The sequence below is a fragment of the Emys orbicularis genome, chromosome 6, assembly GCF_028017835.1.
Source record: "Emys orbicularis isolate rEmyOrb1 chromosome 6, rEmyOrb1.hap1, whole genome shotgun sequence".
Taxonomy (NCBI): domain Eukaryota; kingdom Metazoa; phylum Chordata; order Testudines; family Emydidae; genus Emys; species Emys orbicularis.
Window position 1 is genome coordinate 15594260 of NC_088688.1, and position 17576 is coordinate 15611835.

General features: G+C 46.1%; 1 protein-coding gene across 1 annotated transcript; it reads left to right on the top strand.

The window, feature by feature from the left end:
• The first annotated feature begins 2300 nt into the window (after positions 1-2300).
• Positions 2301-16934, top strand: LIPG (lipase G, endothelial type). Its single transcript, XM_065406326.1, has 10 exons — positions 2301-2394; positions 4580-4776; positions 7083-7262; positions 8441-8552; positions 11943-12167; positions 12652-12894; positions 13494-13614; positions 14330-14548; positions 15158-15262; positions 16913-16934. The coding sequence occupies exons 1-10, from the start codon at positions 2301-2303 to the stop codon at positions 16932-16934; spliced, it is 1518 nt and encodes a 505-aa protein (XP_065262398.1).
• The last annotated feature ends 642 nt before the right edge of the window (positions 16935-17576 follow it).

Consider the following 17576-nt stretch of genomic DNA (forward strand, 5'->3'; position numbering starts at 1 on the left):
TGTTAAGGAGAATAATTTTTCTCTTTCCTCCTTGTAACAACCTTTTATGTACTTGAAAACTCTTATGTCCCTGCTCAGTCTTCTCTTCTCCAGACTAAACAAACCCAATTTTTTTTCAATCTTCCCTCACAGGTCATGTTTTCTAGACCTTTAATCATTTTTGTTGCTCTTCTCTGGACTTTTACCAATTTGTCCACATCTTTCCTGAAATGTGGCACCCAGCACTGGACACAATGCTACAGTTGAGGCCTAAGTAGAGAGAGTAGAACAGATTAATTACTTCTCATGCCTTGCTTACAACACTCCTGCTAATACATCCCAGAATGACGTTTGCTTTTTTTGCAACAGTGTTACACTGTTGTGTTGTCTCATATTTAGCTTGTGATTCGCTATGACCCCCAGCTCCCTTTCCGCAGCACTACTTCCTAGGCAGTCATTTCCCATTTTGTGTGTGTGCAACTGACTGTTCCTAAGTGGAGTACTTTGCATGTGTCCTTATTGAATTTCATCCTATTTTCTTCAGACCATGTCTCCAGTTTGTCCAGATCATTTTGAATGATAATCCTGTCCTCCAAAGCACTTGCAACCCCTCCCAGCTTGGCATAACCTGCAGCTTGGCATAACCTGCAAACTTTATAAGTGTCCTCTCTATGCCATTAAATCATTGATGAAGATATTGAGCAGAACCAGACCCACAACTGATCCCATGGTGACAGGTGCACTTGGAATATGTAGACTGACATAGACTATCAGGGTTGGAAGAGACCTCAGGAGGTCATCTAGTCCAACCCCCTGCTCAAAGCAGGACCAATCCCCAGACAGATTTTTGCCCCAGATGGCCCTCTCAAGGATTGAACTCGCAACCCTGGGTTTAGCAGGCCAATGCTCAAACCACTGAGCTATCCCTCCCCCATGGGGGCAATGGATCAGGAAGTAGCTGCCCTTGGGGGGGGGGGAGAGGGAGGAGAGAAGCAGGCAAGGAGTCAGGTGGAGAAGGCAGTGGCATGGCGGGGGAGGTAAGGGTGTTGCTGGGAGTCAGAAAGCAGCACTGTGGCAGGGAGGAAGCAGTAAAGCACCAGGGCTGGCTTAAGCAACTCTGGGACCCGGCAAAGCCACTCATTGGGCTGCAGCGCCCAAGTCTCCCTAAGCAGGGCCGGCTTTAGGAAGTGCGGGGCCCAATTCGAACAGTTTCGACGGGGCCCCGGCAGGGATGACTTAAAAAAAAAAAAAACAACACGTAAAAAAACAGGTGGGGCTTGTACTCACCGGGCAGCGCGCCTAGTCTTCGGCGGTGGGTCCTTCACTGGCTCCGGGTCTTTGGCGGCACTGAAGGACCTGCTGCCGAAGTGCTGCCGAAGACCCGGAGTGAGTGAAGGACCCGCCGCCGAAGACCCGGAGCGCCGCCGGGTGAGTAAAAATTAAAAAGGTGCCTCTAGCCAGGGAAGGGATTCTCGGCCATTTGCCCCCACCCCGGCAGCCCTGCCACTGGGCCCTCTTAGGCGCGGGCCCCGATTCGGGGGAATTGGTGGAATTGGCCTAAAGCCGGCCCTGTCCCTAAGTATAAGCAGAGTCTCCTTCTCCCCACGCCAGCCTCCTTTCCCAGGGCAGCTGCGGAAAGGAGGAGGACTCACTCAGCCCCGCGGGGAAAGCGAGCGCCTCCCACACGCGGAGGAGCAGTCCCTGGAGGTGTCCTGTTACACAGGAGAAGGGGGGGACAACTGTGACGCGCCCCAGCCTATGAGAAAAGGAAAGATCCCACTGCCACCCCCGGTCCCAGGACACCACGGGGCAGCTCGGGCCCCGCGTGGCTGCAAGTCTGGCAGCCGCCGCCAATGCCATGCGGCTCCCCAGTCGCTCTCCTGACTCGTACCGCCGCTCGCCGGGGGCGGCCGGCTTCATTCAGAAGATTTGGAGCGCTGCCGCCCCGCGTCTGTGGAGGGCGTGACCAATCGGATCCCGCAGCCATGAATAAATTAGTCAAGCCCATCTGGCCATGGGTCAGGTGACTCCCAATCCCCGACTTTAACAACTACCCCCCAGCCCGCCTCTTGGCAGGAGCAACGCTTCACCGGCAGCACTAGGCGCCTTGCAGTTGCTCTTCTCGCTTTCCCCTTTTCTTTCTCTCCTCTCCCTCTTTTTTTTTTTTTTAACTTGCTACGTTCTCTTTCTTTCTTCTAGGGGAGGGACGCTAAGAAGCGCTGTGCCTCTGTCACCCCAGCTCTGATTGGAATAGGGCCAGCAGCAGTAAGAGAGAAAAGACCCTCACACACAAAAAGAAGAGATCCTGACTTGTTTAAGCAATGAGAAGCTCTGCTTTCCTGCTGTGCATTGGAATCGTATATTGCATTGCAGCGAGGGACTCCGCACCGGTTGCAAAGGAAGAACTGCTGAAAGGTAATTTACACCAGAATTTACTGTAAGGATCGGTGCAACAGTTGTTTCATTGACTTAACGCATGGATTAGGCATCAAACTACAGTCAGAGTCCACAAAAAGAACAGGAGTACTTGTGGCACCTTAGAGACTAACAAATTTATTAGAGCATAAGCTTTCGTGGGCTACAACCCACTTCTTCGGATGCATATAGTTAGTATATACATATTTGTTAGTCTCTAAGGTGCCACAAGTACTCCTGTTCTTTTTGCGGATACAGACTAACACGGCTGCTACTCTGAAACCAGTCAGATTCCAGTCATTTATGTGCCCCACTTATAACTCCATATTGATTTCAACTTATTCTTGTCTATGCTCCTTTGGTTGTTACAGTACCTACTTTCATACTTTTTTGTAGGGGTTATTAAATACGTTGGTATTGTAAAAATAAAGTTCATATAAATTTAGTTTAACATAATGGTTTAGTTCAGGTGGATTTCTCCTACCAACAACAGTCTTGATTAAAAGATACATACGAGGCACTAAAGTTTCAGATTTAAGGGGATAACTGCTGGGAGAGGTTGCTCTATTACTGTAATAGCAAACATCTTAAGAGAAAACTTGCTGTGTGATTTCTTTTGAAGTATTTGACAAGACTAGTGTGTAGAAAGCTGGTACACGCATCATACAGTGTAGGCATGGGGTAGGAAATAGAAGTAGCCTTTTTCAGCTGAACAGGTAGACGAGCTACTGCTCTAGGAATGTATGAAAGTTCCCCCTGAACGTTAGAAATATTTTACTCACTCTACAAGCTTTAAGGCATAAGCAATATTCTCTAGCACTCCTAACTAACTGTCACTTCTTTCTTTGGAAGCCTGGATGCAGGAAACCTGTTAGACATTCTCACATACACACATTTTCATAGCTAGTTCTGCTCAAGTGTTCTCATGAGCTGCGGAGTCCTGGTGCATTCTGTAACATGACAGAGACAAGGAAAATGGCATGTTGAGGTGATCAAGATACACGTGATCTCATGTTAACGTGTGCTTGATCCTACGTGTTAGCTGTAAGATGCTAGTAAAGGCACAGAGGTCTAAAGCAGGTGTACTTCCACTGAAATCACAGGAGTGGCACGAGGGCTGGATTTCCTTTCAGTTTATAAAAGTTGCACTTACAGTAAGACTAAACACCAATTTTGAAATGAAATTAAACTGATTCAGTGTCAAATATAGCACTTGCTGCTCCACAAAAACCCAGCTGTTAATCACCCCCTGCCTCCACTTCAAGTTCAGATGGGAAGGTGAAAGGCAAATTCTGTAACTAACCCTTTCTCAGAACTGCCATCAAAGTCAATGGGGATTTTGTGCTAATACGGGCTGCAGCATTTTCCATGGATAATTAGATTTTGGAAGGTCAATAAATTTTGGCCATGCTCTTGAAAGCCAATCAACATTATCTACTCTGCATAACTGACTTACACTAATTAAATGGACAGCACAGTATCCCCCCATGGCATCCTTCTGGACACCCCCCTCCCCTCCCTCCTGTAATGTCTGTGAATTCCAAACCAAACTACTGTGGCTAGCAGACTGAAGTGACTGGGCAGCTCCCCAATCTGTAATCAGGATAGTTTGCTGTAATTGAACTTCACCCAGGATCTCCTACACAGTATGGCAAAGTGGCTGAAGTCCCAATCTTCCATTAAAGAAGCCCCAGGCCTCAGAAAAGTTTGGATATTACCGAGAAACCTGTTTTCCAAAACTTTAGAAGAACACGGCATGAAGCTTCTTGCTTTGACAGAACAAAAGCCAGCTGCTGAGCTGGAAAATGCTGCTCTACTGGATGCAGGATAAGTAGGGGGATGTAGTGTCTGACTTCGAATCACTTGCAGAGGATGTAGACAAGGGCATTTAAGGAAGTTGAGGTATCCTCCCTATGCAGCTGTCTCTGAAACTACATGCCAGCTGGTATCTTTTAGAGGTACTGTATTGTGTAAGCCAGAAAATCACCTCCCCTTCTTCAAATTGAAGAAGTGGAGAATCTGATTTCCCATCTCCCAGCCTTCATTTGATACCAAAAGGGCAGCAAACAAACTCTTAAAATACTCCTCCTTCTCTGTGTTTAAAAAATAAAACCCTACTTTGCACTTACTTTGTTGAATCAGACCATAAAAGTAGTAACCATGCACCCTGCTGATCTGTCTCCAGATGACACTATTACTGAGCTGCTGAAGAAAGAAAAAGAACTTGCACAGGCTCAAAAACTACAAGTGAAGTTTAATCTTCGCTCCTCCACAGTTCCAGGGGGTGAAGGCTGCTTTCTCTCCATAGGCCAAGACAAATGTTTAGAGGACTGCAAATTCAATTTGACAGCTAAAACCTTCTTTATTATTCATGGATGGACAGTGAGTATGGGGAATTCTGTGTAGCTCTAGGCACTACTTAGTTTTCTTTGTGCTCTTTAATTGGGCAGCACAAATGGCTCTAACAATATTATTTGGTATGCTTGAGTTTCCATGCATGGTGTCTCTGTCTAGAACAGAGGTGACCCCTAGAAGGGGTGTGTGGGGGGTCAAGTGCCCAGAGGCAGATTAAGATTTATTGGGGTCCTGGGCACAAAGAACATTTGGGCCCCTCCACATCTCCTCCCCCTTCCTGCCACGGGGCCCCGTCCCCCGCTCACTCCCTTCCCCCAAGGCCCCGCCCCCGGCCTGGCTGGAAGCTGGGGCCGTGGTAAGAGCTGCCCAGGGAGCCCAGGCTATTATGGGGAGCCCTTGACCTTTCACCTTCCCTGAGTGGGACGCCCTGGGTGGCAGGGACGCCCTGGGTGCCAGGGGCTCCCAGGCACCTCAGCCCCCTGCCCAGGGAAGATGGAGGGCTCTGGGTTCCCCACAGCAGCCCAGGCTCCCTGGGCAGCTCTTATCACAGCCTAGGGTGGTGGCCCCCAAACTGTGGGGTATGTCCCCTTAGAGGGTCACAGAGGAACATTGGGGGGTACAGTGAGGCTGGGGGAGGCGCAGTGGGGCTTAGCTCAGCCCCCAAAGGGGAGGGGTGGGAGCGGCACCCAGCCCTGCTCTGCCCCCAGCTGCGCTCTGGCCCCACCCCAACCCCAGCTATGGCTCTGCTCCCAGCTGCGGCTCCGCTCCTGGCTGCACCCCAGCCAGACCTCTGGCCATGCTGCCGACCGCGGCCTCACTCCCAGCTCCTGACCGCAGCTCCTGGCCTCAGCTTCGGGGCAGGGGGGGAGGGGCATGGACCATGGACTGGGAGGAGGGGGACGACCGGAAAAGTTTGGGGACCCCTGGCCCAGGGTGACCATATGTCCTGTTTTGGCCCTGGGTGTCCCAACTTTTTTGGCAAAATTGGGCATTTGTCCCCCCACCCCTTTGCTCTTGCCAACTGATCACCAGTTGGCAAGACCAAAGGGGACAAATGCCCAGTTTTTCCCAAAAAGAGGCTACGAGAACGGGGGTGACCGGCAGGATCAGGCCAGCCCTTGGCAGGGGAAAGGCGGCCTTGGATGAGCGGCTTGGGATATCTCTGCATGGCGGGAGGGGCTCAGGCAGCTCCAAGCTGGGGGAGTAGCAGAGGGGGGGAGGAATATACTCTCTACCACAGGCTCCTCTTCTGGCCTGGTCTGGGGGTGGGGCCTCGGGGGGGGGGGGGGAGGGGGAAGCAGAGGAGCTGTGGGGGGAAGAAAGTGCCAGCGCTCCTGCGTGGCCTCCAAATTGGCCAGGGCACCCTGGGCCTGTGCGGTAATCTGCCACTGCAAGTGCCCCCCCCCCCAGATTGGCCTTCTGAGGATGGGGAGGGAGAGGGGCTCCCCCAACATGTTCAAACACTCTCCCCGGCAGCCAGGTGGCAAGCGGAAGGGAGCTGCTTCTGCATGAGAGAGCCTGGCTTGGAGGCAGTAGCGGCTCACTCCTTGCCCAGGCTCGGCTGCCAGGGACAAGAGCTGAGCGAGCCGGAAATATGCCAGGGCGGAAAGGGGCTCTGGCTTGCTTGGCCCTTGTCCCCGGCAGCCAAGCCCGGGCAGGGAGTGAGCCATCGCTGCTTCCCTGCCAGGCTCTGTGCCAGGGAGAGCAGCCAAACGTGCGGGGGGTGGGGTGAGGAGGCGCAGGGAGAGAAGGACAGAGGCCCTTCCTCCCCCCACAGATAACGTGGGGCGGGGAGAGCTCCATGACCCAGGCTGGGGGGAAGGAGGTGTCACTGGGCAGAGGAGATGTGGGGCGGTCATGTGTCCTCCCCTTTAGATTGTGCCCCTCCCCCACCAGTATGTAGAGGCACAAGTCGTCTCTGGTGTAGAATATACAGGATACTGTACTTTTCGTGTTCTGTACTGTGCAACCTCCTACTCCTTATGCTTGAAGGCATAATTTGAGGTAGTGATGCAATGTTGCTAGCACTTATAAGAACTCTGCAAAATCATATGGACCTGCCCGTGTCTTTTATTCTCATTTTACATTTGTGCCACATGAAGCTGACCAAAGAAATCAAACTTTCTAAATGAAAGCGTGGAGACACTGTTCAAAAGCAGACTTCCTTTTATAGAGGTAGTAGCAAAGTGCGGGATACAAGCACTGGTGCCTAATGAAAGCTGGAACTGTAAAAAGTTGACCATGTAAATTTTAAAGCGTATAAGGCTAACCTAATGGCATGTGTGTGTCCAGCTTTCTATGACCAGGAAGAACTAATATTTTCTCTCTTGTAGATGAGTGGCATGTTTGAAACCTGGCTGGAAAGCCTGGTGGCCGCTCTTCAGGAGAGAGAGAAGGATGCTAATGTGGTGGTGGTGGACTGGCTTGGACTTGCCCATCAGCTCTATACTGATGCTGTGAACAACACAAAGGTGGTTGGAAAGGCCGTTGCAAGGGTGCTCAACTGGTTACAGGTAAAACTTGTAATAATGGCCCCTGTGTTGTAGTGTACCATATCGTTCAGTTTGCACACGGGAACAAAACGTATGCCAGTTCTAGCACTTCCGGAATGTGAAAGATGGTGGTGTAATTCTTGTCCTCAGTTCAGCGGCACGGTCAAGCACAAAGATGTGCCAAATTCAAACCTTGTGTAAGCATGAGCAACTCTTAAGCGATTCTGTTCCTGCTTTAGTGAAGATACATCTGCTTGCATTAGGATTGGAGTTCAGGTCAATGGGATGACCTTATCTAATGCTACAGACGAGCAGATATACAGTGCTTACTGAATTTAAAGTTTAGACTCTTCACTCGATGAAAATTAAGGCCCAAGTGTTCAAGCGGTGACCAGTGATTAGAGTGCCTCCATTTGCGGAGGTCCAGATTGGGCATGTGTTCAGAGGTGCTGAGCAACGGTGCTGGAACTGGGGGAGGGGGGCATTTTTTAACATGGGTGTAGTTTGGGGGGCAGTATTGCCCTCCAAACTGAGCTGATCCCCACCACAAAGTGCAGCCCCTGCCGGTGCCTCTCCACGCTTGCCCGAGGCTTGCAGTTTGGGGGGGGTGCAATGCTGCCTCCTGGCCCCCCCAAACTATGCCCATGTTAAAAAGTGAAGGGCATGGCCCTCTGGCCCCCCTGGTTCCAGTGCCGGTGGGCCCTCCCCACTTCTACAAATGTTCCAGTGCCCTTGGTGCTGAGCACCTGCGGAACTAATTGACTTCAGTTGGAATTTGGGTGCTCAGACCTCTGAAAAATCAGGCTCAAGATGTCAAGTTAGGCATCCAAAAATCAGTACAATTTCTGGAAAAAACAAAAGCTAACCTGCTAATGCTGCTACTAAGTTACTAAACCTGTAGGGCTACAAAGCAAAACTCTGAATGCACTGAAGCCCAGACTCATCACTCCAGATAGTTTTTCAAAGCATACCTTTACTGTGACTGAAGGCTAGAAACAAGAAGGGACTGACTAGTCTCCAAACTACTGAATCATCTTGCCAGTGTCTTGAGAAAACATAACAGTTGGAGGTATGATCCAAAACCACTTTTACACTGGGGATGTGTAGATCTGAACTTTCCAGTTTGAGTCCCTCTGCTAGATAGGAGTTATCAACTCTCTTGAAAATATGAACAAACTTAATTATTTCTACACTTGCAGGAAAAGCAGAACCTCCTGCTTGAGAACGTCCACTTAATTGGGTACAGTCTTGGTGCCCATGCTGCTGGATATGCTGGTAACTATGCACACGGAACAATAGGCAGAATTACAGGTAAGGCTGTCCTAAAACTACTATAATGCAATACTTTTGTCGTCTCCTGCAATGTTAACAGGATTGTCAGAACCTCAAAATCCTAACTGCTTTGTTGAGATGTCTTACTCTGGGGTTAGTAATAATTAAAGTATCCAACTTTTCTGTTGTAATTCTCCAGTCAGACACTCCTCACTGATGGTTTTTCTTGTATCTTAAGGATATTAAACAAAGACGATTGCTCCAATTCTATCTCCCACTTATTGCCAAAAAAACCCCAAACCCTTGGTGGATTTTTTTTAATCCTGACACTTTCTCATGAAAGTGAGACTGCTGGCACAGACTGGCATCAGGTCCCACCTAGGTGTGCAAGCTAAACTCTGATTCACTCAAATGCCCTCAGACACATCTCTATCAAAATTCTAAATCTCAGAGTAGACTTGGCTTACAAGCTAACCTAAGCGAGAGAGCCATTTGCTTCCCTTTTGGCCAACATCAGATTTTAAACTCTGCCCTTCCTTTGTGAAGAGCTACTGTGTCCCTCCATGACTCGCTTCCTAGTAAAGTGCCATTGGTTCAGAAAGCCAGTACTCTAAAGAGAAACTTTCATCTTTCCATGTGGAATGATTTGGATCTCGTACAGATTATTTGGAAACATGGTGGGGAGGGCCGCATTGAGAACAGGACGTTCCCCGCAATAAAGTGTATAGCTTAATTATCTGCTACAGTAGGGATAAGATATGCATCTCCCCATAAACACTCGCAACAAAGCCAATATAAATGACAGGGGAAAGCAGGTAATACCACCATTTGAATAAACTAGTACTTAAAGTTAATAAACAGTGGAAATTTACATTTCCACCTGGTGAACGCCAATTGTCAATAGTCCTCAATTAAGAGACAACTAGGCTAATTTTTATTAGATAAGGCAAAATAGGGGAGTGGGTAGTAGTGGCTTATAACTAGGGCCCTACCAAATTCACGGCTATGAAAAATGTGCCTCGGACTGTGAAATCTGGTCTTTTGTGTGCATTTACCCTATACTATGAAGATTTCACAGGGGAAGACTGGTGTTTCTCAAGTTGGGGGGTCCTGACCCAAAACAGAGTACCTTTACTTCTGCGCTGCCTTCAAAGCTGGGTGGCCAGAGAGCGGCGGCTGTTGGCCGGGCGCCCAGGTCTGAAGGCAGCACCATGCCACCCTTACTTCTGCGCTGCTGCCTTCAGAGCTGGGCGGCCAGAGAGTGACGGCTGCTAACGAGGGCCCAGCTCTGCAGGCAGCAGCGCAGAAGTAAGAGTGGCTATACCATACCGTGCCATCCTTGCTTCTGCTGGCGGCAGCTCTGCCTTCACAGCTGGGCTCCTAGCCAGCAGCCACCACTCTCCAGCTGCCCAGCTCTGAAAGCGATGCAGCCGCCAGCAGCTGCACAGAAGTAAGGGTAGTATTACCAATATTGCAGTATTGCAACCCCCCGCCCTACAATAACCGTGCGACCCCCCCCCCCCCAAATCCTTTTTGGGTCAGGACCCTTACAATTACAACACTGAAATTTCAGATTTAAATAGCTGAACTCATGACATTAACGACTTTTTAAATCCTCTGACCATGAAATTGACTAAAACGGACGGTGAATTTGGTAGGGCCCTATTTATAACCAGGTCCCTCACGTTAAAAATGCCGAAGTGCAGGATGGTTCAGACAAAACATTCTGGTTTTGACCCATCTTTAGTTCTTAGTCTTAGCCAGCTACTCTTGTCTAGACCTTATTACCATAAAGAAACTTCCTATTGTCCGAGGTATCAATATGGAATTACTAATAGGAATTTGGATCCCTTGAACACTGGGAAAGGTCAATCGTTCAGATTTTCTTCACTACCTCTCTCTCTTCTTCCCCACCAGTCTCTCCTCGGCCAATTTACCTTCTGGAGTCTGCAGTGGTTCCTCTCCCCTATAGAAATTCATGCTTCATAGACTGTCTACTGTGCCCCTCCCATACTAATGAACCTGTCTCCAAGTCACATGTCTTATGCCCCTACATGAAAATCTCAACTAACACACCTACCCCTAGAAGTTACCTTGTGTTGGAGTTACTATTTATGCAGGGTATTACTACAATGCTAATTTAACCATAAATTCCTTTATTAAATCCAAAGGCCAAATGGTATTTATACAATTGCTGTAAACATGCCTAAATAAGTTATTACATCCAAACAGTAACAAAATGTTGATAAGCATTTGATCAAGATACAACAACAGGCTAAACCCAGGAATGCTTAAATCCATATTGGTTGGCTCCAATGTGGTCAGGCAGGTATTCGCAATGAACCCTTTAAGAGTTTACTTTTTTATAGCCTTTAACAAGAGATGTCATTGCCAATTACTGACGTCCGCTAAAAACAAATTTGAGACCGTTTACCCTCATTTCCAGTCTCAGTCCAGATAAGATTTACAACCACCTTTTTCCAAGGCTATTCCTCTCCTCCTCCTTTCTGACAAACATTTTTTTCTGTTGCACCTGGGTTCACATAGGCCCTAATTTTTGAGATAACACTGGTATATGGGGTGGGAAGATCCACGTTGGCTCATTTTAAGACAGAGAATCTGTCTTATTTAAAACCATCTGCAGTCACCGCTATCAGTCAGAGACCTCCTTTTTAGAAACTTCCCTTATTTCATTAGTTACTTTTTGCACCTGCCACCCTCCCTACTTATAACTCGTTACTTTCAAGGCCTTTCTCTTAGTTGCTAGTTAGGGCCTTTCTTTACAACACATTTCTTTAACCAAATTTAAGCTAAACTTTAATCCTCTAGTTTTATATTCATTCTACACCATGTGAAGGGATAATAAAGTGTCCTACAGGGTAAAGGCCTTCACTTGTTCAATCCACTGCTCACTCACAGCTCCTATTGAAGTTCAGATTTAGCCCTGAATACTTAAGCAGTAAGAGTGACACATTTCAGAACTGTATCAACACAAACATCCTCCTTTCATGACATGAATAATGGCTAAACATAAATGACCAGCTTTCTCTCCTGGTGATCAGACACCTCGTGGTGGTGCCGGCTCTGGTGTGCCACACCATTGGACCCCTCTAATACAGACTCACAAGTGCCTAGTGGCTGGAGTGTCCAGCACCAGGGAGATTTCACAATTTTTTTTTTTTTTTTGACTTCTGTTCTTTGCATCACAGCTTCTAACAGCAGCTATCTGTTCTATCATGTCCCTTAATAACTTGAAGATTCCCGATACTAATGCACACTCTCACTCCATGTGACATTGATTGAATGAAAACTTTATACTTGGTTTTCTAGATTGTACTCTGTGGGGTAGGGTCTGGTTGTGTCACCCTCTGCTAGGAAAGTACCTAGCAGATTTTTTGCTGCTGCTGTATTGTATGCTCTGCTTAACAGGCTTGGATCCAGCTGGCCCTATGTTTGAAGGAGCTGATCCTCACAGACGTCTCTCCCCTGATGATGCAGACTTTGTGGACGTTCTTCATACATTTACGAAGGAAACACTGGGTGTCAGCATTGGGATCCAGATGCCTGTGGGTCACATTGATGTCTATCCCAACGGGGGAGATTTCCAGCCTGGTTGTGGATTAAGTGATGTTTTGGGAGCAATCGCATATGGGAGTAAGTTCTTATTTTTTCCTATTTAATAATTGACGGGGGGGGGGGGCGGGAGAGAAGAGACACCCACCTTACATAGGCAGGTGTATTGGAATAATAGTTACAACCTAACAAGAGGTAGTTCTCCATCTAAGCTGTCTTTAGACTGCCCTCTCCTCTTGAAATCAGTAAATCTGGTAAGTCTGGTGTTAATCATCATGAGCTGAAAGATGAATTTTTACTCCAGGCCACATTATACTGGCTTTGAAGTCTTGCCTTCCATCTCTGCAGCTAAATGTGTTTGAACAAAAGTCTGTAAGCTTTAAATGTAGTGTATTAACATCTCGTTGTTTTTAATTGAAAAGTGGTTTTGGTCAGACTTCACTTTTGTGTTGAACTACAATTAATCTAACTCACTAACTTGTGCAGCAGATTGTAGGTGTTGGGGTGGTGAATGCTAAATTGCTGAAGTCTATCTTCCCCCACACAACTTTCTCTATTGAGCTAGATATTGGGGACGTTGTTAGATGTGAACATGAGCGAGCTGTACACCTCTTCGTGGACTCCCTTGTGAACCAAGATAAGCAGAGCTTCGCCTTTCAGTGCACCGACTCCAGTCGTTTCAAGAAGGGAATCTGCCTGAGCTGCCGAAAGAACCGCTGCAACAGCATTGGCTACAATGCCAAGAAAATGAGGAACAAAAGGAACAGCAAGATGTACTTAAAAACCAGAGCAGATATGCCTTACAGAGGTAGCGTTTTTTTAAGCTACTGGGTTCATAACTTTAGAGAGGACATAACCCACTCATCTCTCTGACAAAAATATTATCTCCCTCTGTTTCAGAATGCTTGAATTCAGATTTAGAATTTGGAGGGCTTAGCAGAAACTAAAATAGAACAGATGTGTAACAGATAGTGACAATAAAAGCAACCTTCACTAATACACATATGCATAAAATCTGCTTCAGGGTAGAAAGACAGCAACATTTAGTATTAAGGAAGAACATTCAAGCTCCACCTCCCCACTAAAACAAATGTTTCCCTGACTACTTCTATAAGAGGACTCTTTCAACAGTGTTCCTCTGTGTGGGGACGGTAGAAGATTGCTATGATTCTGCTGCAACACAAGGCTCGGGGAGTACTCGAAGAGTAGAATGGTCCTAGAGTTCCATCTGTGGCTGAGTAATTATCAGCTTTCTAATCTGAGCTAAGGCTCATAGGCACCCATCAAGGCTACTTGTATGGGTGATCTTGTCTCTGCCAACAGGCACCATCTTGCAAACCATGACTTGTCATGGAATAAACAATGCCCTCTATTCACAAACTGGGCTCTGTGCTTGTCTCTCTTCAGTTTACCATTATCAGATGAAAATGCACATCTTCAGCTACAAAAGCTTAGGAGAAACAGAACCCACCTTCTCAGTTACCCTTCATGGTACCAATGGCGAGTCTCAACCCCTCTCTCTGGAAATGTAAGTGGAGTACAATTGACTCATCTCCCTGTTTTGATGAGGACAGTGGGAAGGACTCATGGGACTAGAAGCAACAGTTAACAATAAAAGTAGAATTAAGAGAGAATTATTGCTATTGTTGCAGTTGACTCTAATATCCAAAGATCTGCTGAATGATGGTAAAGCAGCAACCTAATTAGTGCCAGATGTTATTCTTGGGGAGATGAACTGCCATGTAGGAGACAGTAGATACACCCTGGGCTGTAAGGGGTAATGTGCCTTGTTTCCACTTTTCTTTTCCCCACCACCAATCTTACCAAAGACCTTCCCTCTGCCTTGCATGATGGAGGATTTTTATGTGGTTTAAAAGCATCCCCCTGTAGTTTGTTCTTGGCAAAAAGCATTCCTCATCCAGGAGGATTACAAAAGGGGTGTATAGTTCCTTCACATCATCCTTCTGGAGGAGTAAGTAAATTGTAACTGCATGTTGCCTTAGGAGGGATGGAAAAATGGAGGAGCCAAATATGAGACACCCCACAAGGATAACACTAAACCAGATAGCCAGAGTCACTTTCTTTAATCAAACCAGTAACAAACTAGAATCATGATCTTCAACTTCCTGTGTAGAATGCTTGATACTCTCTCAAACTCTTCTTTTCCCAACACAAGTGTTTGAGAAGTACAATAAGTTGCTTCATTAATGAGGAAGAATACTGAGTCTTTGCCTATTTTTCAGACTTGAGCAAATTGGCCTGAATTCTACTAGCCCCTTCCTGGTCTATACTGAAGAAGACATTGGTGACCTCTTAAGGATCAAGCTCACCTGGGAAGGATCATCTCAGTCTTGGTACAATCTGTGGAGAGAGCTCAAAAGTTACTGGTTCCGACCTGATAAATCTTCCAAGGAGCTGCAGATCAGACGTATACGTGTGAAGTCTGGGGAAACTCAACAGAAGTGAGTAGAGCAGTAGTTCTTTAGGGAACACTCGTGACTTGGTGTGAGCTTGAGACTTCTGAATCAAGAGTGTTCAGATGTGTCAAAGACCGCAAGAAAAGTAACTAATTGCTGCTTAGTGAGGGAACTTTGATGGTTCAAGCAATGCCTCTGTTAGATGGCACCCTGTAGCATGGCTTACAGTGGTGGACTTCCTGATGCTGCCTGTTAGAGAACAGGCTTTCTGTGAAGCTAATGAATTCAGAAGAATGTACATGCCGTGTCAAGGACTTGGCTTCTTACTGCCCCTTACATTACCTGTAAAGCACTAAACTAGAGAAGGAAACTAATTATTTTGAATGCCATTCAATAGCAGACTGATCACTGTTAAAACTAATACTCTAGAAGGGAGTGGTGCAACAGCATTCTTGAAATAGAAATGGCCCAAATCCGACAAGAATTGCCTTCCTGGCAGTGAACAGTGCTAGAACTCTAGCTGACCCCTTCTCTGACTCTAGAAAAGAATGATGGCTATGTGTTCCATTTAGAAACTACTTTCCAAAGTGTATAAATAACTTGCATCAGTTTGTATGTGTAATGTCTCCATGGCTTCTGACCTTTTCCTTTCAGGTTAACTTTCTGTGCAGAGGATCCTCAGCTGACCAACATATCTCCTGGTAAAGATCTTTGGTTTGTGAAATGTAGAGATGGATGGCCAACAAAAAACCAAACAAGGTAGGGTTTAATTAAATGCTTACCTTTTGAAATCCTGTTGTCTAAGGCATTAGGCTATGTATAATGAGGACAAGTATAACCAGATTGACACTAAAATTTCCGTAAGTGGGGAGAAGTTTGAAACAGATGTTCTTACAGTCTTGAGCAAGAAAGCTTAATAAAACTCAGTGGACTCCTAATTACTAAAGGTGTGTTAATGAAAACTCCGCTGGCCCATTTAAGGCTATATAACACCTTCTACAAAGGAGGTACTCTAAACTCTAGTGCACCCTCCTGATCAATTAGGATTGCTACTGCAGTGTGACTTTAAATCCATCGAGTGTTAAGTAGTGAGGATTTGATGACTCCAACTATCCTATGTTTTTTTTTTTAAAAAAAAAGGGTTCAAATTTGTTCTAGATACACTAGAGGTGAACTTGGTCTAGCATCTCTTGGCCTTAGTCCAAGCTGTAAAAAAAGAGTCTGTCCAACACTAACATTTTTGCATTTTGATTAAAGCTTTTGCAAACGCTGTAACAAAGCCCCGTGTAAAAAGTTTGCTTGCAGTTACCTCAGATTGCTCAAAGACAGAAATCTGCCATCTCAGATGGTATCTAGTGCCAGATTTGACAGAAATAGTGAATTGCTCTTAGTGTTGCTACTGTGTGTATTAATAATTTCACAAATGAAATTGTGCAAAGTCCAATATAAAATTCTCATGGGAAAAGAATTGGAGAATGTTGCTAGCTGAAACAAATACCCAGAGCTATCCCAGAAGGTACAAAGGCAGGCTGCAGTAATGCACTTCCCAGTAATGCCTACATAGCAGGAGGACAGCTGGCAAACCCTGCTCTTCCTCATGGTGTAGGTTCACTCCTGGAATTACTGCTTTGGGGCTGGAATCTACCACCCTTCCTCATGTGATGTAGTAGCTTACTTGACAAGTAAGCAGATGGAGTATTAATGGATGGGCAGAGTTAGGCCCTCAGGATATATCTACATTGCAATTAAACACCTGTGGCTGGCCCATGTCAGCTGACTTGGGTTTGTGGGGCTTGGGCTAAGGGGCTGTTTAATTGTGAGGTAGACATTCAAGTTTGGGCTGGAGCCTGGGCTCTGGGACCCTGCAAGGGGGAAGGTCCCAGGGCTCTGACTTCAGCCTGGTCTGAATGTCTACACCACAATTAAACAGCTCCTTAGCCTGAGTCAGTTGATATGGGCCAGCCACAGGTGTTTAATTGCAATGTAGATATACCCTCAGTGAGTTGGAGTTAGATAGATTTGTAGGTCAAAGTATCAATCCATCCTTGAATAGAATTGAATGTACAGGCTCTAGAGTCAAAGATCTTAAACATATAGTTTGTCTGTTAGTAATTACACTTTTTGCCTTGCGTCACAGCCATCTGCAAGTCTGTCTAAATGCATGTTACACTTGGTACAAGTTGGAGTTCCCATAAAAGGTTCCAGCTCTCTGAAAGTTATTGTAGGAAAAGGTTCCAAATAGGACAAAATACTAAACTGCACCTAGTCTTCAGCCTGTCTCACCGGTCCATGGTTTGCTTTCTTACTAACCCATATGTTACAATTTTGAACTTAAAAATAAAAAAAGCAACCTTTGCATTTTACCAGGTATTTCTTCCTTTCATCCATTTCTCCCCATTCTTTCCTTAGATCAGCTTTGAATCTGCACTGAAGGTTTTTCTGAAGACTTGCACAAAAGGACCTAACTATCCAAAACATATGAGAAGACTACTGCAGAAAATTACATAGGTGGAGAGACATTTATGCAGTTTGTCTTAGTACCACTTACTATTCAGGACAGAAAACTCTGTCTTGAACTGATGCAGGCAATATTTCTGGTGAGGAGTGATCCATATGCATTCAGTTGCTGTCCTAGAATAACTTATTAAAATTACTAAACTCACCCTACTTAGGGGAGTCTGGTTTATGTGCATTAACCTACTTTTCCTGATCGGTGTTATGCTCTGCATAGTCTATTCCCAATTGTCCCAGTAAATTGGAACTATCAACAAAGTGAGATAAATCTGTGCCTTGGTTCTAGTCTATGTGCCATAGAAGTCAAGGGGAAATTGAATAGCGGATGACAAAGCTACTGAGAATGCATGACAGTGTCTGTATAGCTTAGGAGTACTACAGAATCTAAAATTGCACTAAATGATGTGGAAGAATGGGTAGACCAAACCAGCAAAGGGTAAAAAGTCTAAGCACAAGGTAGTCTCTCCTCTAACTTCCATCTTCTCTCCATTCTGTCCTTTGCTTTTCCCAGAGACCATTACTGTAGATCTGCTGGATATTGTAGTACACATGGCTAATC

Coding starts and splice junctions, on each gene's coding strand:
- LIPG (XM_065406326.1), top strand. CDS start 2,301: ATGAGAAGCTCTGCTTTCCTGCTGTGCATTGGAATCGTATATTGCATT. Junction 4,777..7,082: donor TTATTATTCATGGATGGACA/GTGAGTATGGGG, acceptor TCTCTCTTGTAG/ATGAGTGGCATGTTTGAAAC. Junction 12,895..13,493: donor AGCAGATATGCCTTACAGAG/GTAGCGTTTTTT, acceptor GTCTCTCTTCAG/TTTACCATTATCAGATGAAA.